This window comes from Anomaloglossus baeobatrachus, chromosome 2 (assembly GCF_048569485.1).
Source record: "Anomaloglossus baeobatrachus isolate aAnoBae1 chromosome 2, aAnoBae1.hap1, whole genome shotgun sequence".
Lineage (NCBI taxonomy): Eukaryota > Metazoa > Chordata > Amphibia > Anura > Aromobatidae > Anomaloglossus > Anomaloglossus baeobatrachus.
This window is the reverse complement of record NC_134354.1, coordinates 508,393,718-508,416,369: the sequence shown is the minus strand read 5'-3', so window position 1 is coordinate 508,416,369 and position 22,652 is coordinate 508,393,718. Positions and strand designations below refer to the sequence as shown.

The 22,652-nt window shown below is 41.4% G+C and overlaps 1 protein-coding gene across 2 annotated transcripts in view; it reads right to left on the bottom strand.

Moving 5' to 3' along the window:
• Positions 1-22,652, bottom strand: part of FRMPD4 (FERM and PDZ domain containing 4) — a 631,692-nt gene that overhangs the window by 40,065 nt on the left and 568,975 nt on the right. For both annotated transcript variants that reach the window (XM_075336517.1, XM_075336515.1), the window contains exons 8-9: positions 9,981-10,088; positions 756-887 (exon numbers count right to left, since the gene is read on the bottom strand). In XM_075336517.1, the coding sequence (XP_075192632.1) occupies positions 756-887; positions 9,981-10,088 (240 nt within the window). The remainder of the gene's footprint in view (positions 1-755; positions 888-9,980; positions 10,089-22,652) is intronic.

Genomic DNA, 22,652 nt, shown 5'->3' with positions numbered 1-22,652 from the left:
GTTTTCTTATTTCACCAAGTAGATTTCACGTTATACTATGGGAGCACTGAAGCTAGCTGGAGGTGTAGCTTCAGTGTGCGGTTAGAAGACAAGCCCACTAAAGGGCGAAGGAGTAGTCAACAAGCCGGGCCTAGAACAGGAGGTCTCGTTAATAGCAAAGGAGAGTGCAAATCATGGTCAGGTGGAAGCCAAGGGGTCAGAAGACGAGAGGTCACGTAAACTACAAGAGGGAGAACCGGCGCCATGGTCAAGAGCCAAAATACAGGTCAGAGTCGGGAGATCAGAGTAACATACAGGTAGGAAGAGTCACAGGTCGGAACCGGGGTAAGACAGACAGGACGGGGAAGACTACAGGCAGCATCGGGAAGTCAGGGAACAGGGACGGATGAATGATACAAAGAGGACTCAGGTCAGGACAAGGTAGCGGGGAAACAAGACGGATCAAGGTACACTCACAAGAGCCAGACACACACGCTGCCGAGCAGAAACTGTTATTGTCCATGTTCCAGATGTGCAGCGCCAGGATATAGCAGGTTGCCCTCCGAAACAAGGCATAATGGAATTCAGCCCTCTCATCACCTGTACCTAGTAGATAGGAACCTGCCATGGCTCAGTGGTGACTAAGCCAAACCAATTTCATGATCGTAGACTTGCAGTGTGGGTTATTACTGACATATTTTGTTCATTCGAAAAAATAAGAGATCTCATTTTTTATCTTATTTTCATTATCTTAAAGATTTTATTATATTATAAACCTGAGTTAGTGTCTCCTGTTCATGTAACAAAAGGAGTTTTGTTCCAGCTCCCTCAGTTGTTTGCTCCAGCATCAAGGAAAAGTGTTCAATGCACTTTATTGAAAGCTTTTCTTGGAGTGTTAATATAACATCCTGAAAGAAAAAAATAATAATTCAGTGCACAACACTTCACATATCTAGGCATTTAACTAGCACATATAGCTTGCTAAAAACTATATATAGTTAGCAAGAAAATTGATGAAAAACAGAAAAAAATCTAATTCTTGCTGTTTACACATGTCTTTCAGGGTCAGAACATTCATTAATTTTTCATTTATTTTATTGTGGAATCATATAACTAGTATAAATTATTCTGGAGAATGAAAATAGCTTTAAAGTTACAATATAACATTCTATACAAATAACTATTTCAACATATATTATAATACTTAATTAAGGTTGAATGGTGGATTATGTTACTGGACAACACACCATGCAGAACGTCATCTTTTCTGGTTTAGTGAGTGCAGGCTGGATCAAGGTCTGTGGAGGTCCCTGAGCCATAGCTTTATTTATAGCTCATGCTGCCCCAGGCACTGACACCAAGTACATAATTTAGACAATAGAGGTAATTTTGCAATGCAGTTACATAAGCTTTTGTAAATACATAAAAAAATTACATTTGTCACTTGCAGACACATAATTTCCTGGAATGTTGAGATGTGTCACATGCAGATTTACTAACAAAATTTCCTCCATTTTTCACCTGAAAGGAGTAGCTGTCAAGATTCTGACTCTGTGTTCAGGGCATGCTGAGCTGTTATTTGTGTTAGTGGCAGCTCAGTCGTCGAAACTGCAGCTGGGGCGTGCTGAATTGTCGATGTTTTGAGTGACAGCTCAGTCGTCCAATCTCATTCTGGGAAATGCTAGGTTTTTGCAAGTGAGCCCTGTTTCCAGTAATTTCTAAGCTTCTTAGCTGAGCAGTTTTTCCCAGAGTGCTGTCAGTCTTCTATTTAGTTGTGCTAGATGGCCTTTTGTATATGTGCTCTGGGAATTGATATTTGCTGCCTGATCTTTGACTTTGTTTGCTCATCATTTTCCCTTGTCCCTCTGTTCTGATCTGCTAACCTCCAGGTACTCTGTCTTTGTACTGTGACTTGACAATGCCTCTGTTTTAATCTTGACATACTCCCCTGGTACCTGACCCTGGAACATTATGTGTAGTAACTAGAATCACATTAAGACTGGCAGGAACTTTTGTTTTCAAATTTCCACCAGCATGGATCTTCTTTACATACTTGGTGAACAGGTGATGATGTGACTATGGAATATTGTAAGCTTGAATTATTGCAATCACAGTTGCAGAGACAGGTTTCTAGCTTTATGTAGATTCCTTTTAGCTCTCCACTCCTGGCTGTGCTATGATACCTGCAGTTGCACTCTCCTGAACCTTTCGTGACAAATTTTCAGAGAAGAAAGACCAGTTTAGTGTGCTCTGGAAGAGTTGAAGGCTATTTTTTACCAGGCAACCCCAATGATGAAAGAATAAGTCCCAGCAGAGGGGAAACATCATGCCTGTACTGTGAGTGGGTTCTCAGACTTGGGCATTTTCTTTGTCTCCACTAGCCCCAGAATGGTCTTCTGGTCTTCTGTTGACAACTTTTTTATTGCATTAGGTATGATCTATGAGAAACCTCATAGGGTCCAGGTGCCAGAGGCAAAGATCATAAACTTGACACAATGGGGACGCAATGAGAACACCAGTTTCAAGTTCCAGCAATGGTCCTCTGAAATTCTGTGGAATGATGCAGCCATGTGCCAGGTGCCAGTTCTACAGAGGCCTCTCTGATACTCTTAAAGATGCTCAGTCTCTGCATACTCCACTTTGTTTCTTGGAGGTGGCCATGACTCAAGCTATTCATATGGATTGTACAATTTGGGAGAGATGTGATGGGTGACAGGGGGTCTTGGTCATTTTTCCTGTATGAATCCACTTACCTGAGGCGGATTCTATGGAGGTGGGAACAGCTAGCTCAAGGGCTGTTGAGAAGAGACGATGGCATGATCTCGAACTCTTCCTCTTTTCTGGTTGTGGTGGACATTTCCTGAAGGACTGCTTGGCATGCCCTCAAGCAAGTTGTTGGGAAAAAGTCTGAATGATTATCGAGGATATCACCCAGACTTCCTTTTTACTTATCAGATAAAGTACTGTTGAACGTGGAATTTCTTTTCCTAAATCAGTCTCTACCAGCATTCGCTTTCATTGACTTTTGGGCTGAAGCCAACTTCACTGATTCCGGACTGGCTTTAAGACTAGGATTAGGGACAGGTAAGGAAGAAGGACCCATTCAAATTGTTGGCATTGACAGGACACCGTTACTCCCAAACCTTGTTCAGCTGGTTATGGTAGAATTCACATTTAGAGTGGGAACACTGCTCTCTGAGTCCATCTCTTGTTATGCATTGACTCACTTAACTGCGGGGTTGGTGTTGGGAATTCTATTGCTGCGTATTCACAATTCTGTCATTGATTGGTGTCAGAAGGAAATGCCTTTATTCTGTACAAGTTTTCTTTGCTAGTCTAGAGGGTTTGCCGGGTACCTGAAGGACTATGGAGATGTGTTCTCGGAAAAAGAGGCAGAGATAATATCTCCCTATCATCCTTATGAGTGTGCTGTCAATCTTATCCCTAAAGCAAAATCACTGAAAGCTCGCCTGTATAATATATCAGGTCTGGAACGGACCACCATGAAATAATATGGAAACAAAAGTTTACTGAATGGTCATAACCATCCTTCCTCCTCACCTGTAGCTTCTTGTTTTTTCTTTGTTAAAAAAAGACAGGGGTCTCTATCCTTGCCTCGATTTCCGTGGAGGAAAGAAAATTACGCTTAAGAATACTTACCCAATTCCACTTATCCCTGACTTATATAATAAGCTTACAGGGGCTAAATGGTTTTCTTAACTTGATTGTGGAAGACGGTGGATTTTAACGTCTGAGAGTGTATTTGAAAATCATTATAGTATGGAGTGGATGAGAAAAGGATTAAACTGCACTGTCGGGTAATGGAATGATTAATGAAGAGCAGTATAAGATAATTTTTGTGATTTTATTATTCAACGCGTTTCGGAATATAGTAACATCTTCTTCGGGAACCAATATCAACAATGTACATTATTGATTTTTGTATCATTGACCTACCTACATGGTACCTATGTGGCCCCATATTTTATGTAATTATCATCGGAATTTTTTTTGTGAAGCTCCTCATATGTTTTTTTTATTGTTCTGTCTATTCTTAATTTTATGATATGTAATATTTATATTAATATAATGATATTTCTATTTTTGAGCAGTGGCAATATTCTTTTTATAGGGCCTATCATTTTATATGTTCATAGATGAGGCATTTTTATATATTTAAAAACTTTTCTTTTAGTACCTGTGAATGTCTAATTGCTTTTACTATATATTGTAATATATAGTAAAAAAAAACATGGTCTCCTATGATTGCTAGCTACAGTTTGTGTGAAATGGTTAAATTTTTATTAAAAGCCACTGTCAGAGAGTGATAGCAGCAGTGAAGAGGTTAACAGCAGCAGACAGAGCTTGGCTCCACTCGCTGCTGTCACAGGCAAATTCTTGCCGGTGATGCAATCTCAGCTTCTGAGCTGGTATTAAAGATGGGGAGCCTGTATATGAAATAATTATATCACATACAGTACAGACCAAAAGTTTGGACACACTTTCTCATCTCTAGAACAACTGTTAAGAGGAGACTTTATGCAGCAGGCCTTCATGGTAAAATAGCAGCTAGGAAACCACTGCTAAGGACAGGCAACAAGCAGAAGAGACTTGTTTGGGCTAAAGAACACAAGAAATGGACATTAGACCAGTGGAAATCTGTGCTTTGGTCTGATGAGTCCAAATTTGAGATCTTTGGATACAACCACCATGTCTTTGTAGAAAAGGTGAACGGATGGACTCTACATGAAGAAAAAACAAAAAAGCTAGCACTAAATGTGCACTACAGCACTAAAAATTCCAACTGTACTTATTATAAATTTGAGATTTTTGGCAAAAAAAATTGCAATTTCTTGAGCCACCCCGCCACTCCACGACAAATCTCATTTGGGGCAGTCCTAACACTAAAATATTTTTATAAAATGTGCCAAACGGCCTCACATATGAAATAGTAGAACTGCTCTTAGCAGTACTCACCTGGTCTATTTCAATCCCGTACCCATGACTGAATCATGGCTGTGGGCGGGACAGGTCCAGGCAAATGCTGCATGAAGTAAATAGCCTGTGGACAGGGCCTGATGACTGAATGTGAACAGTCACCAATCGCCAAAATCTAGACAGGTGGAATACATCCCAAATTGGGATGCATAGCAAGGTGGGGGTCAGCCACCGACCAATTCAATGAAGAAAAAACGAAAAAGCTAGCACTAAATGTGCACTACAGCACTAAAAATTCCAACTGTACTTAATATAAATTTGAGATTTATGGCAAAAAAATTGCAATTTCTTGAGCCACCCCGCCACTCCATGGCAAATCTCATTTGGGGCAGTCCTAACACTAAAATATTTTTATAAAATGTGCCAAACGGCCTCACATATGATGGACTCTACATGCCTGGTTCCCACCGTGAAGAATGGAGGAGGAGGTGTGATGGTGTGGGGGTGCTTTTCTGGTGACATTGTTGGGGATTTATTCAAAATACTAAATACTAAACCAGCATGCCTACCACAGCATCTTGCAGCAGCATGATATTCCATTCGGTTTGCATTTAGTTGGACCATCATTTATTTTTCAACTGGATAATTAATGACCCCAAACACACCTCCAGGCTGTGTAAGGGCTATTTAACTAAGAAGGAGAGTGATGGGGTGTTACGCCAGATGACCTAGCCTCCACAGTCACCAGACCTGAACCCAATCGAGATGGTTTGGGGTGAGTTTGACCGCAGAGTGAAGGCAAAAGGGCCAACAAGTGCTAAGCAACTCTGGGAACTCCTTCAAGACTGTTGGAAAACCATTTCCGGTGACTACTTCTTGAAACTCATCAAGAGAATGCCAAGAGTGTGCAAAGCAGTAATCAAAGCAAAAGGTGGCTACTTTGAAGAACCTAGAATATAAGACATATTTTCAGTTGTTTCACACTTTTTTAAGTATTTCATTCAACATGTGTTAGTTCATAGTTTTGATGCCTTCAATGTTAATCTACAATGTTCAGTCATGAAATTAAGAAAACTCTTTGAATGAGAAGGTGTGTCCAAACTTTTGGTCTGTACTGTATGTCAGGAAAGGATTAATGTAGCTGTCATCATATACGTTTCTTAAAATGGAAACACCTCTGTAAATAAATTGGTAAGTTTTTAATCTGTGCTATGGAGATTTGCTTCTGCATGTGGCCCAGACAGATGGCATGGATTGTTAAACAGGAAATGTTAAGTACAATGAGAGAAGTGATGGGAAAGCAGATAGGCATATTTTGGATTAGGTAGATTACGGCACCAATTAAACATTGCTTCTGCAATATCACAGCTTAGAGACTCATTGGTCTTCTTAATGAGACTGAGGGAACTGCAGAGGACCAAACTAATGTCAACAACAAAGCCAAGTGTTGAAATTTGATCAGAAATGTGATTTCCTCTGATAGGAGGATATTAACAAATAATCTCCTTATAATGGCAATTCTAATTACAGCCTGACACAAAAGAGGAAAGAGTAGCTGCTGCTTAGCCTGGTGTATGTTTTGTTGTGTATCATGCAGCCTGCCATTATGATTACATTCACGTTACATAATTGCCGGGATATTCTGAGATGAAACTGTGTTTCGCCTAACAGAATAGGCACAAAAATAAAAATGGAAAATAATTCACATATTTCACTGCAGGTAGTATTGTACTCTCTGAAACAAGCTATATAACACACTTGAATAGGTTTTCTTTTATTAGAAAAGCCTTGCAATTTATGTGTACACCTACTTACAGTGCATATTCACAGGTATAAAGGAAGTAGATTTATTACGGTTTACTGTAGGTATATTCACATTGAAGAAGGTGGAGGAGTGATTGCCTGACAGTGTTATGTGTTTGCCATCTAATGATCAAGACCCCCCCCTCACCATTCACCATATGATGAAGAATAAAATATTTCTTTAACAGCTTTGATTTTGGCCAAATAACCCTCTGATCCTCAGCATTGCTTGATGTACTGACACCGAGGAGGGGATACCTTTTTTAATTTTCCATCAGCCACAAAAATTCCATCTCCAGGCCTGATGGTTTTAATGAGTCATATAGTAATTCTGAATAAAGAGAAAAGTGTTGTTCCAGCAAAGAATCCACATTTGGGAATATATATAAAAACCTTTTATTCCAATTCCATTTAAAATCCATACAATAAGCTGGCAATGCAGCCTAGTGCAGTCCTGTGGAGATACCGTGTTTTTCCAAAAATAAGACACTGTCTTATATTTTTTTTTCCCCCAAAAAAAGCACTAGGGCTTATTTTTGGAGGTGGTCTTATTCTTGGTGAAACACGGTTGGGGGGTAAGTTTACCCCCCAAAAAAGCAGACCCCCCCACTTCCCAGGAGACTCATACTTACCAGACTCGGATGTGTGCATGGCTCCCAGGTCCTCCTGTGATCTCCGGTGGGTGCTGCACTCTGTCCTGCCCTGCTTCTGGCTGACATGCTGACACACTCACTCACAGCAGATCGCACACACACACACACACATCACATCCAGCGCTTCCAGCCGCAGGAAATTATGGGAGGAAGTGACATGAGTTCACAGGTCCTGTTGTGGCAGGTCCTTGTGCTCAACTGCACAGCCTCTCAGGATTCTGCCGGCGAGAAGAAATCGGTGTCGCTGGATGTGGTGAGTATGTGTGCGATCCGATGTGTGATTCCATGTTTGTGTGTGTGATTTGATGTTTGTGTGCGTGATCCGATGTGTGTTTGATCTGATTATGTATGCGATCTGATTGTGTGTGCGATCTGATGTTTGTGTGTGTGATCCAATATCTGTGTGTGAGATCTGATTGTGTGTATGTGAGATCGGATGTGTGTGGGTGTGTGATCACTGCAGGTCCTCTGCTCGGCATCTGGTGAGTGTGATTGCTGGGTGCCCGCTGTCTATAATGAAGTGTCCTGCAGTTTTCTTTAACTTTTTTAGCCGCACGGCCACTTCATTATTGAACCTTGACTAGGGCTTATTTTCGGGGGAGGGCTTATATTTATGCCTTGCTCCATAAATGCTTAAAATCCCTGCTAGGGCTTATTTTTGGGGATGGCTTATTTTTGGAAAAACACGGTAACACGTTTCGGCTAATGCGCCCTCTTCATGTGAAGAAGGCGCATTAGCCGAAATGTGTTATCTCTACAGGACTGCACTAGATGTATTGCCAGCTAATTGTATAGCTTTTTAATGGAATTGGAATAAAAGATTTTATTTATTTATTCTCAAATGTGGATTCTTTGCTGGAACAACCCTTTCCTCTTTATTTATTTTGTCTGCGGTGGCCTCTACCTTTCTGGGTGTGGATCACAAGGGATTTGAGCTAATTAAACTACTGCAAGACTGGTAAGCTGACTACAAAACTATTTATTTTTCTTATATAGTCATTATATAGTAATATGGTAATTATATAGTAATATTGTTATTTTGTTAATTAAGGTAAGCAGTAAATGTCTTCAACAAAAAACGACAAAGCTTAATAGCCAGTGACCAAATGTGTAATAAATTGAGCATCATTAATGGATGGCGCTGCCAGAGTATAATAAGCGGTTTGTGAGGGGGATATAATGTCTGTATGACATATGGAAAGAGTTTGTATGAGAATATTCCTTTAATCAATTTATAGTAATCATTTATTCTGTTTGAAGGGTCTAAAAATGTCATGTTCTGCCTCAATCTGTAAAGCCCTGTTTAAGCAACACCTATATAACAAAGGGATTTTTTCCACTATAGGAAATAATAGCATATGGCAAGACTATTTCATCATTTCCTAATTGTTAATTTCCTAATTTTATGGGAGCACCACTTATAATCAGCATAAGGGGCCAACATTGCTAGGTGTTACAGTTCTTGCTGATTTTCACTGGATAGTAGTTTGGCCAGCCATATCCTATTCATGAGAGCCGCAACAAAACACTATTCACTTGCAAAGGTCTATGTGGCAAATCCAGGCACAGTGAGAGAAAAACTGAAAGGAGGAACATTTGACAAAATTCGGACTTCATAGGAGTCTGACCGGTTGAACCTACGGGCAAATGATATGCCATAACATTATGACATGGCAATTCTACATAAACACAATCCTGTAAAAAATACCTCTCATCTGCTATTTTTTTCAGAATAATGTATAACTAAGGAATAAAATAACCCCATGCAACCAATGGCTCATCTGGTGTAAGCAATATGCAATTCCACTTTTTCTTTTTCTTTTAATGTTTCGATCCCTCAGTGTATGATTAGAGTGGCTCATTGTCAATTTGCGGTGTTTAGGGAAGGCTGCATTTTATATAGGAGATAAAACATATGGACAGACTCTGTTCATCATTATTACAAGGTCAAGCTTTGGCAGGTTGAAAGCCATGTCTTTAGTGAAGAACAGCTATAACACTATGTTATTACAATGCTTTATTGAAGCCTTGAAACCATTAAAACAATGAGTGTAGCCGAGTACAAAAGGTTACCAACTGGGTCAGAGAGAAAATTAGAGAGGAGCAGAAGTGTGCGTAAATGCTGTTGTCTGGATATACTCGAATATGAAACTTTTGGAATCATTCCCTTGCACTAAACACAGTACAAATGTTTACTTTAATATCACAGTGCATGAACATTGGATAATATATACTAATTTAGGTATGAACTGATCAAGACATAAACACTCCTGAAGCAGTTGTCATAGGTATAGCCTTTAATAGTGATCCAAAAATAGGGTATCATTGCTCGTTAATTTTAAACATGTCTAAGTGGTCATTCTCCTTCACTTATGCATTAATAGGGTTACTGGTATTGGAATCCTATTCATAAATAGATTTTAATAATCGGTTACTGTTTCTCATTTCCTAAACAGAACCTGAAATGATTCTGTCTACCATACACCGGAGGTTTCCATACTTTCTTATGGTTCACAGTTGACCTTTTTTTTTGGTTAGTAAGATTTATAATCCTCTCTAGAGACATTCATATAGAAAGACATATCTAATTGTGGTTTGTGATCTTACCTTTATAGAAGTACCACTGTCAAAGCGAAAAGATTTGGTTTGCCCATTTTCTAAATACACTTTTAGGACATTTGGCATGAACAGAAGTGAATTGTCTTTGACTGTTTCCTGCAGGATTGTAAAGGAGAAGCAGATCAATTTAAGATTTCTTCTTTTCTATCCATTTTTGATGGCATGTAATAAATAAATAACAATTATAATAATGAGATGAAGAGAAAAGTACAAATTTGTCAACTGTGGAGAAAATGTGATCCCCAATACAATACAGTTTATGTGACTTATTGACACATAGTATAGGCAAAGAAATTGAAAGCGGAGTAATAGAGTACATGTACATGCTTGACTAAGTGTTATTCAATTAATAAATAAAATATAAAGTAAAACCAGTAAAAAAGATAAAAAAACAAACAGCCTGTAAAGTGGGCTGCGAGATCGAGGCTATGCAGACAATAAGTACAACACATGCAAGTGGGAATAATTGCAGGACTCTAGACACAAATTCTGTAAGTACAGAACAACGCATGCGAGTTCTTAGACTTGTTTTGTGAATTTGAGGGGAAGCAGTGTATTTTCAAATCCACTGTGAAATCTAATGTAAAACTCCTAGAAAACGCCACGTGTATAACACATTGATTTAAAGGGAACCTGTCAGGTGCAATATGCACCCAGAACCATGAACAGTTCTGGTCGCATATTGCTAACCTCTCCCTAAATGTCTAAGTATCTAGTAGTATAGATAAAGAGATCTTTAGAAAAAGTATTTCTGAAAATGTTTTCTCATATGTTAATGAGGCCAGTGATTAGTCGCAAGGGCATAAGTTCCCATGGCTAGTCGGCCCCCTTAGCATGTTAGCACACCCACAGGGGCGTGCTAACATGCTAATACACAGAATCAAAGGCATTGTCACTCTCACTCCTGCTGCCACTGCTGGTTTTCAGCTCCATGTGCACAATCAGAATATTCCCAGATTTCCGGTCATGCACACTACACCAGTTAGAAGCTGGGATGTGTACACCTGGCTCCATAGTACGCATGACTGGAAGTCCGGGACTTCTGATCATGTGCACTAAGCTTAAATCCAGCATCTGACGCGATAGCAGCAGAGAGCGGTGAGATCAACCATACCTTGGACGCTGCGCATTCATTAGCATGTTGGCATGCCCATAGGGGCATGCTTACATGCTAAGGGGGCCGGCTAGCCAAGGGAACTAATGCCCTTGTGACTAGTCGCTGGCTTCATTAGCATATTATAAAAAATCTTTAGAAATACTTTTTCTAAAGATTCCTTTGTTTATCATAGTGTATACAGGGACAATGTTGCAGAGATTAGCAATATGCATCCAGAAGTGCTCGTGGCTCTGGTTGCATATTGCACCGGAGAGGTTCACTTTAAGTGCTTATAAAAAGGTATTTCAGTGAAAATTTTTAAAAACAATACAAGGAATCCCTAGAGTTGCCCCAAATGAGGCAGCAACATGTGGCCCAAACATGTTCACATCAATTCAATAGGAATCAAATTTGTGTCAAATGTTATGAATTTTGCAAGTTCTGTTGCATATAAATATTTTTTTATTTGATTTGTGGGAATCAACAAAAATTGTTCTCAAAAATGTTACACAGTGCAGAAGACCTTATCAGCTACAAAAGGCTCAAATGACCTGAGGCATAGCTATACAGGATTCTCCATAATGCCTTGCAACTATTACATCCTTTGGCATAGTGCAGGGCCCTGTATAAAAGTAGGGATGAGAGAACCAAAACTTTAAAGTTAATGGTTTTTATGGGACATCTAGTGTCCAGGGCTTGAACTCGAACATTGACTTTTTACGGACGTCCGTTTTCAAGTTTGGGTGCTCTTTGGAGGCAGAATAAAGTTTGTTGAAAGGCTGCAGTGCAGCCAATCAACAAGTGTTCAGCTGTGGGCTCTTCCGATGCCATAACAGCTATGCTGAGTACTATCATGGCTGTGAATGGCCGGCACACCATGTGGCCTAACCTATATATCTATTGCATGTGGAAGTTGCCTGTCTGCTACTGTGAACAATAAAAAAAAATTACATTGTCTCCCTCCTAGTTTTAGTAACTAGCACGGGTCAACCATTAACTGCAGACTGCCACCCTCAGCTGTCAGCTCTACCTTGAACCCAGTGAACTTAAACCTCCAAGGGTCCACTCATCTCTATATAAAAGTCTAAGCAGGGAATACAGTAGCAGCTTTAGGGTGATTCAGAATAGAGAACGCTCAGAGCTCAACAATAGAGATAGGAAAAGAAAGCCATAAAACATCAGACAAGTAATTCAGATAGTAAAATGTTGGACAACTTCACAAGTGAAGAAGATATTCTGAAGTAGTTGTCCGAAAATAATACAGAGATTCAAATGATGGGAGAGAGATTGGGCAGGTGCCAGAAGCAGAGCCAGACTGAGTATGATTGATTAATGATATGATGTACCTGGCATTTGTACTGCTGCATTTCAAGTACCGTTACACATTTTTTTCATTAATTCTTAATGCATTAGAAAGCAGAAAGCCACAACAATATATATATTTTTAATTTGAAATCAGTGTCAGTCACAGATTGTGTGTTTAGTTGTCACAAGCGACTTTATTGAGCGATTGCATTTCTTATGCAATCCTTTTTTGTGAAGAGGGGAATAATTGGTTTAAAAAAAAAAAACTACAATTCCTTCAAATATAGTTACCTGCAACTGTCTACCTCATAAAGCATGTGTATCACAAAGTGTATTTTTGCTCATCTGTTTTACTAGTCAAATTTTACCTCTATAGACACCACACCAAATAGAGTGGCATTTTGCAAAAGCTGGCCTACCTAGCATTTATTGTTATGTAATTTCTGGGAAAAGCAGTTGAATTTTGTTAAAAAATAAATATAGAAAAAAAATTAGACATTTCTCTCTGCATGTCTATTTTTGCATAACTGTTTTACTAGTCCACCTTGGCAACTATAATGACCACACTTGTACTGCAGTCTACTGCTGGATTTTGCGTTCTGTACAAGCTCCTATCTAGCATTGTCTGTTCAGTCCTTTTTGCTGGGGATTGATAATTTCCATTGAAAAATGGTCAAAAGTTAATTACAGTGTTTTAAAAATTGTACAGTAAAAGAAAAAGTGACAGTGACATAAGATGGGTAGTGTGTTGTTTGTAAAAACAGAAAAGTGCAAACTTCAGCTAAGAAGGTGAGAGCTGGCAACAGTCTTAGCAGCACCACCACTGGCACCTGCTTTCTGGGCAATAGTACTATCCAATGCAGGTCACAATTTGCTTCCTTTCCCTCCATCCAGTGTATTAGCGGGAAGAAAGTGAAGGGCATTTCTCCATCTCCATCAGAGCAATGTTACCTCTGGCAGCAACACCATCAGTTTGAGTTGGTAGTCTACACAGTTGTCCTCCTCCACCATCATAAAAGTGAATCTTTTACATTGCAGAAGCTATATTTTTTTTCAATGACACCTGTATCTGTTAAGCTAAGTGTTTACATATTACCCCATGACCCTTATGTATTTCTTGTCATTAATAAAATTCTTTTATTTGCATGAAATATGATTTGTGCTTTATTTTATATGGTATGTGGCACCCTAAGGGGTACTTTGCACACTACAACATCGCAAGCCGATGGTAGTGATGCCGAGCGTGATAGTCCCCGCCCCCATCGCAGATGCGATATCTTGTGATAGCTGCCATAGCGAACATTATCGCTACGGCAGTTTCACATTCACTTACCTGCCCTGCGACGTCGCTCTGGCCAGCGAACCGCCTCCTTCCTAAGAGGGCGGGTCGCGCGGCGTCACAGCGACGTCACAAGGCAGGCAGCCAATAGAAGCAGGGGGCGGAGATGAGCGGGACGTAAACATCCCGCCCACCTCCTTCCTTCCTCATTGCAGCCAGGACACAGGTAAGGAGATGTTCCTCACTCCTGCGGCTTCACACACAGCGATGTGTGCTGCCGCAGGAACGAGGAACAACATCGTTACATCGGTCCTTCCAAAATTATGGAAATGACCGACGCTACACCGATCATACGATTTCGACGCTTTTGCGCTCGTTAATCGTAGTAAAAAGGATTCACATACTCCGATGTCGACAGCGACGCCGGATGTGTGTCACTTTCGATTTGATCCCACCGACATCGCACCTGCGATGTCATAGTGTGCAAAGTACCCCTAAGTCCCTTTCTCTTGAAGTCTTTATTCCTATTGTGTGGGGCGTGCCAATACAGCCTACAGAGAGCTGTTTCTGTGTCCTTTCCCTTACGGATCTGTTTTTCAATGTTTATTGTAAGTAGTTATCAGGCAACTAATTCATAGCAACCTGTATATCAGCGATTACCAGATGATATTGGGGGACAAAATTTAGTATTTTACCAGTTAATACAGCTAATTTCTCGTCTGATTGCCTGAGCTAAATGTCTATTTTAGGCCAATGCATGGCATGTTGAAGAGAGTCTGTGGGTGTCTTTTCTTGTAAAAATCAGTGTGATGTAGTTTATTAGCATTTTTTGGCTCCTTATCACAACACGGAGAATTGTATTAAAGTTGGCGATTCACTAATTAATAACAGATTTCATTGTGGCTGTGACTCAAATAAGCCTAAAAACCTAAAGGCCACTTTACACACAGAGATAAATCTGCGGCAGATCTGTGGTTGCAGTGAAATTGTGGACAATCAGTGCCAGGTTTGTGGCTGTGTACAAATGGAACAATATGTCCATGATTTCACTGCAACCACAGATCTGCCACAGATTTACCTCTGTGTGTAAAGTGGCCTTCAGAAAAGCTTCCAACAGACAAATTCCTGTTCTACTTGGTGTTTTTTTTCCCCTCTTGTTAAAGCACTAAAAAAGCTTTCTATTCTAACAAATCATCACATGGCTTTGTACTCAAAAAGTCATGAAAATATTTGTTCAAGCTGATGTAAGAGGAAAAAGAAGGAAATCGTGTCCTTATTTAATGTCCTTTTCACTTAGTATTCCAAAACTCTTAAAATTAGTTATTTCATCATATTACTTCCAATCATACTGACACTATATACATTGTTGGCCTTTTGAAAGCACAATTAAACCTTATTGGAGATCTCTTTCTAAATATAGGATAGGTTAGATAGGATTTCATAGAATGGATAATGCAGTTTCTAATGGATGTGGCAGCTTTTCCACTCTCTTGATGAAATTCTGACTATGCCATTAACATTTATTTGTCCAGAAGAACTAGCTAAAGCCAAGGCAATATATCCAATGAAAGACCCAAAGGATTAAACAAAAAAAATATTCTAAGTGAAACTATGATTGGGCGTTACTAAAGTTTTTGTTTATTTTTTTCCCCCTTTTCTTGATTCTAATGTTCATAATGGAAGGAATGATGATGAGGTCAGTGAAATAACCACAACTATATTATATGTAATCACTTGTTGCATAATGAACTTCTTAATATTTTTATGTGAAAGAAAATGTAACAACAGGCCCTCATTAAAGTTTGGCTGTATGAAAATGAAATATAGATAAAGATAATCTTATATATATATCTCCACAGATACATGGAAAAATTGGAGCAACTTATAAATTCAGTTTGGTGTCATGAAAACTACACTGTGTGCAGAATTGTTAGGCAAGTGAGTATTTTGACACATGATAATTTTTATACATGTTGTCCTATTCCAAGCTGTATAGGCTTGAGAGCCAACTACCAATTAAGTAAATCAGGTGATGGGCATCTCTGTAATGATGAGGGATGTGGTGTAATGATATCAACACCCTATATAAGGTGTGCTTAATTATTAGGCAACTTCCTTTCCTTTGGAAAAATGGGTTAGAAGATAGATTGGACAGGCTCTGAAAAGTCCAAAATTGTGAGATATCTTGCAGAGGGATGCAGCAGTCTTGAAATTGCCAAACTTTTGAAGCGTGATCACCGAACAATCAAGCGTTTCATGGCAAATAGCCAACAGGGTCACAAGAAGTGTGTTGGGCAAAAAAGCGCTAAATAACTGCCCATGAATTGAGGAAAATCAAGCGTAAAGCTGCCAAGATGCCATTTTCCCCCAGTTTGGCTATATTTAAGCAAGAAGGCCTGCGGAGACACCATCACATGTTTCTCAACGCTGGCAGGAAACTAGCCAGGTCTTTCACCGGGAAGGAACAACCACGGGAAGGGCAGTCTCCAGTCAAGGAGACCACCTATGCCAAACATGGTATCCATCCACAGACAGCCGTTTCGGGGTATTTGCCCCTCATCAGTGTGGAGTAGGAATCTGGCTAGTGGGACATTGCCTAGTAAAAGACTATGTGAGCAAGGATGGTTGACCTTAGGGAGATCAACATCCACCACTGCGGAGACACCATCACGTGTTTCTCAACGCAGTGATTCTAGAGCAATGCCCCCTGGGAAATATTCAAAGCAAGAAGGCCTGCGGAGACACCATCACATGTTTCTCAACGCTGGCAGGAAACTAGCCAGGTCTTTCACCGGGAAGGAACAACCACGGGAAGGGCAGTCTCCAGTCAAGGAGACCACCTATGCCAAACATGGTATCCATCCACAGACAGCCGTTTCGGGGTATTTGCCCCTCATCAGTGTGGAGTAGGAATCTGGCTAGTGGGACATTGCCTAGTAAAAGACTATGTGAGCAAGGATGGTTGACCTTAGGGAGATCAACATCCACCACTGCGGAGACACCATCACGTGTTTCTCAACGCAGTGATTCTAGAGCAATGCCCCCTGGGAAATATTCAAAGCAAGAAGGCCTGCGGAGACACCATCACATGTTTCTCAACGCTGGCAGGAAACTAGCCAGGTCTTTCACCGGGAAGGAACAACCACGGGAAGGGCAGTCTCCAGTCAAGGAGACCACCTATGCCAAACATGGTATCCATCCACAGACAGCCGTTTTGGGGTATTTGCCCCTCATCAGTGTGGAGTAGGAATCTGGCTAGTGGGACATTGCCTAGTAAAAGACTATGTGAGCAAGGATGGTTGACCTTAGGGAGATCAACATCCACCACTGCGGAGACACCATCACGTGTTTCTCAACGCAGTGATTCTAGAGCAATGCCCCCTGGGAAATATTCAAAGCAAGAAGGCCTGCGGAGACACCATCACATGTTTCTCAACGCTGGCAGGAAACTAGCCAGGTCTTTCACCGGGAAGGAACAACCACGGGAAGGGCAGTCTCCAGTCAAGGAGACCACCTATGCCAAACATGGTATCCATCCACAGACAGCCGTTTCGGGGTATTTGCCCCTCATCAGTGTGGAGTAGGAATCTGGCAAGTGGGACATTGCCTAGTCAATGTCCCACTAGCCAGATTCCTACTCCTTCCCGGTGAAAGACCTGGCTAGTTTCCTGCCAGCGTTGAGAAACATGTGATGGTGTCTCCGCAGGCCTTCTTGCTTTGAATATTTCCCAGGGGGCATTGCTCTAGAATCACTGCGTTGAGAAACACGTGATGGTGTCTCCGCAGTGGTGGATGTTGATCTCCCTAAGGTCAACCATCCTTGCTCACATAGTCTTTTACTAGGCAATGTCCCACTAGCCAGATTCCTACTCCACACTGATGAGGGGCAAATACCCCGAAACGGCTGTCTGTGGATGGATACCATGTTTGGCATAGGTGGTCTCCTTGACTGGAGACTGCCCTTCCCGTGGTTGTTCCTTCCCGGTGAAAGACCTGGCTAGTTTCCTGCCAGCGTTGAGAAACATGTGATGGTGTCTCCGCAAGCCTTCTTGCTTTGAATATTTCCCAGGGGGCATTGCTCTAGAATCACTGCGTTGAGAAACACGTGATGGTGTCTCCGCAGTGGTGGATGTTGATCTCCCTAAGGTCAACCATCCTTGCTCACATGGCTATATTTAAGAGCTGCAACGTTATTGGAGTATCAAAAAGCACAAGGTGTGCCATACTCAGGGACATGGCCAAGGTAAAGAAGGCTGACAAACGACCACCTTTGAACAAGAAACATAAGATAAAACGTCAAAACTGGGCCAAGAAATATCTTAAGACTAATTTTTCAAAGGTTTTATGGACTGATGAAATGAGAGTGACTTTTGATGGGCCAGATGGATGGGCCAGAGGCTGGATCAGTAGAGGGCAGAGAGCTCCACTCCGACTCAGACACCAGCAAGGTAGAGGTGGGGTACTGGTATGGGCAGGTATCATCAAAGATTAACTTGTGGGACCTTTTTGGGTTGAGGATGGAGTGAAAGCTCAACTCCCAGACCTACTGCCAGTTTCTGGAAGACAACTACTTCAATCAGTGATACAGGAAGAAATCAGTATCGTTCAAGAAAAACATGATTTTTATACAGGACAATGCTCCATCACATGCATCCAACAGCATGGCTGGCCAGTAAAGGTCTAAAAGATGAAAAAATAATGACATGGCCCCCTTGTTCACCTGATCTGAACCCCATAGAGAACCTGTGGTCCCTCATAAAATGTAAGATCTACAGGGAGGGAAAAGAGTACACCTCTCGGAACAGTGTCTGGGAGGCTATGGTGGCTGCTGCACACAATGTTGATCGTAAACAGATCAAGCAACTTACAGAATCTTTCGATGGTAGGCTGTTGAATGGCATCATAAAGAAAGGTGGCTATATTGGTCACTAATTTTTTGGGGGTTTTGATCTTGCATGTCAGAAATGTTTATTTCTAAATTCTATGCAGTTATATTGTTTTATCTGGTGAAAATAAACAAGTGATATGGGAATATATTTGTTTTTTATTAAGTTGCCTAATAATTCTGCACAGTAATAGTTATGTGCACAAACAGATATCCTCCTAACATAGCCAAATCTAAAAAAAACCCACTCCAACTTCTAAAAATAGTAAGCTTTCATATTTATGAGTCTTTTCGGTTAATTGAGAACATAGTTTTGATCAATAATAAAAAAAATCCTCTAAAATACAACTTGCCTAATAATTCTGCACACAGTGTATGTACATACTGCACCAAAACTCAGGCCTTAAACACAGAGTAAAACAGGTGCGATGTCGGTGGGGTCAAATCGAAAGTGACGCACATCCGGCGTCGCAGTCGATATCGTAGTGTGCATATCCTTTTTGATACGATTAACAAGTGCAAAAGCATCGTTATTGTATCATCAGTGTAGGGTCCGACATTTCCATAATGCTGGTGCAGCAACAGGTACCATGTAGTTCCTCGTTCCTGCGGCAGCACACATCGCTGTGTGTGAAGCCGCAGGAGCGATGGACTTCTCCTATCTGCGTCCCGGCTGCAATGTGGAAGGACGGAGGTGGGCAGGATGTTTACGTCCCGCTCATCTCCGCCCCTCCGCTGCTATTGGCCGCCTGCCGTGGTACGTTGCTGTGACGCCGCACGACCCGCCCCCTTAGGAAGGAGGCGGGTCGCTGGCCAGAGCGACGTCGCAGGGCAGGTAAGTGCGTGTGAAGCTGGCGTAGCGATAATGTTCGCTACGCCAGCAATCACAAGATTTCGCTGCTGCGACGGGAGCGGGGACTATCGCGCTCGACATCGCAGCCTCGGCTTGCGATGTCGCAACGTGCAAAGTACCCCTATGAATCCAGGGTACAAAACCCAAATGAATGGCATATTACCCATAAGAACCAAATTTTATTACAAATAGACCAGGTAAAAATAGAAAATTGTAATAATCCCCTAAGCCTATACAGCTTGGATAACATGTATAAAAAGTATCATGTGATCAAAATACTAATTTGCCTAATAATTCTGCACACAGTGTAGAACCTATCAGTAAAGGATTGAGGGGAAGTAACAAGTCACAAAATACTAGTTGCAAAACACAAACTTGAACTGTTTCATGGTGGACATCATAGTAAAAATATTTACTGTCTTATTCTTAGGGGCACTTTGCACACTATGACATCGCAGGTGCGATGTCGGTGGGGTCAAATTGAAAGTGACGCACATCCGGCATCGCAGGCAATATCTTAGGCCTAAAACATACTTCCGCATAAAAAACGTCCGTGTGACACGGTCCGTTTTTCGGGTCCGTGTTCCGTTTTTTTGGGGCGTTTCTCCGATACGTATGGCATCCATGTGATGGCGTATGCGAGCCGTGTGTACATGTAAAATGTCCGTGTTTGTGTGTAAAATGCCCGTGTATGTGTACGTGGAATGTCCGTGTGGAATGTCCATTTGTGTGTTGCACAATGTCGTTGATACATGTCGGCTGACAGCAGACAGAGTTGCGTGATGAGAATCAACTCGGGTGAATTTCACCCGACTTCATTGTCATGCCGTGGCTCTGTCTGTGTGCCGCGTACTGATTAGCGGTCACCTGTGAAGGATTTACAAGTGACCGCTAATCCCCCGAGTGACTGAAGTGAGCAGCCCTCTCTCATACTTACCACTCCCCAATCACCAGCGCGGCGAGGAACAGCTGTGCAGAGAATACGCGGCAACAATTACTTTGAATATGCCGGCCGCTCATTAATCAATCTCGTATTCCCTGCTTTCCCCACCCACAGACGCCTGTGATTTGTTGCATCAGACACGCCCCCCACACTGAGTGACAGGTGTCTCACTGCACCCAATCACAGCAGCCGGTGGGCGTGTCTATACTGTGCAGTAAAATAAATAAATAAATAATTAAAAAAAACGGCGTGCGGTCCCCCCCACTTTTAATACCAGCCAGATAAAGCCATACGGCTGAAGGCTGGTATTCTCAGGATGGGGATCCCCATGTTATGGGGAGCCCCCCAGGCTAACAATATCAGTCAGCAGCCGCCCAGAATTGCCGCATACATTATATGCGACAGTTCTGGGACTGTACCTGGCTCTTCCCGATTTGCCCTGGTGCATTGGCATTCGGGGTAATAAGGAGTTTTTGGCAGCCCATAGCTGCCAATAAGTCCTAGATTAATCATGTCAGGCGTCTCCCTGAGATACCTTCCATGATTAATCTGTAAATTACAGTAAATAAACACACACACACCCGAACAATCCTTTATTAGAAAAAAAAACACTAACAAATTGCCTTGTTCACCAATTTTATAAGCCCGAAAAAGCCCTCCATGTGCGGCGTAATCTAGGATGGTCCAGCGTCGCTTCCAGCTCTGCTGCATGAAGGTGACCGGAGCTGCAGAAGACGCCGCCGCTCCTGTCAGCTCCACGCAGCAACTGAAGACAGCTGCGTGATCAGCTGAGCTATCACTGAGGTTACCCACTGTTACTGGATACAGCAGTGGCCGCAGGTAACCTCAGTGACAGATCAGCTGATTGTGCTATGCCCTTTATTAACTGCGTGGAGCTGACATGATATCGCAGCTGCGACGGGGGTGGGGACTATCGCGCTCGGCATCGCAAGCATCGGCTTGCGATGTCGTAGTGTGCAAAGTGCCCCTAAGTCTTCTGAATTTTTCTTATTTTTGTGCTTTACACATTCTACCTTATTCTCATGAAACTGCAATGCTGTGAACTTCAGTTTACATTCATGGACAGTAGGAATCCTTTTTTATATCTGAATCTTGTTTGATGGGTATTGACCAATCTATGAATTTCATTATTCTTTGATGTTTTTTATTCTCTAGTAGGTTTGTGGAATATTACCCATAACATTTTATATTACAGTGACTTCATAGAGCGTGTTGTGATCTAACTGCTCTTTATTTTTTCTTTTTCTTTGTTGTGATACAGAAGTTGATGTCATTATACCGCACCCCTCCTCATTACAGAGATGCACATCACTTGATTTACTTAATTGGTAGTTGGCTCTCAAGCCTATACAGCTTGGAGTAGGACAACATGTTTAAAAATTATCATGTGATCAAAATACTCATTTGCCTAATAATTCCGCACACAGTGTATTTTTGAATGTCTTTATTGATTTGTCCAAAGATCTGTATTTTCTCATATTTTGGACATGCATCCATTTTTTGTGTTTATGCCTTTCTCTATGTTTTATCTACAAAACTATATAAGATCTTGTAAGCTGTGCTTCATGTTACAAGAATATCAGAAGTTACAGAAGAGTTTCATAATGCTATCAATGGATACAATCTTATTTTCTACCATTTGCACCTTGAACACTGTTACTACCGTTTCTAGTGTATATATAGACATCATGATGAAAATCATTTGCCCCAAAATTAGTGGGCCAACTACCGTGTTTTTCCAAAAATAAGACCTCCCTCAAAAATAAGCCCTAGCAGGGATTTTCAGCATTTTCGGAGAAAGGCTTAAATATAAGCCCTCCCCCGAAAATAAGCCCTAGTCCCGGATCAATAACGAAGTGTCCGTGCAGCTGAAAAAGTTACAAATACTGCAGGACACTTCATTATAGACAGCGGCACCCGGCAATTACACTCACCCGACACTGAGCGGCAGGACCTGCAGTGATCACACACCCGCACACATCAGCTCTCTTGCACACACACACACACACACACTCACACACATCCACACACACAATCAGATCTCACACACACACCAGATCTCACACACAAACATCGGATGGCACACAAAGTCAGATTGCACACATAAGCAGATTGCACACATAAGCAGATTGCACAAACAAACATCGGATCACACGCAAACATCAAATCACACACACACACACACAAACATCGGATCGCACACACATCGGATCACATACACACTCACCTCATCTAGCGACACCGATCTCTTCTCGCCGCGAGAATCCTGAGAGGCTGT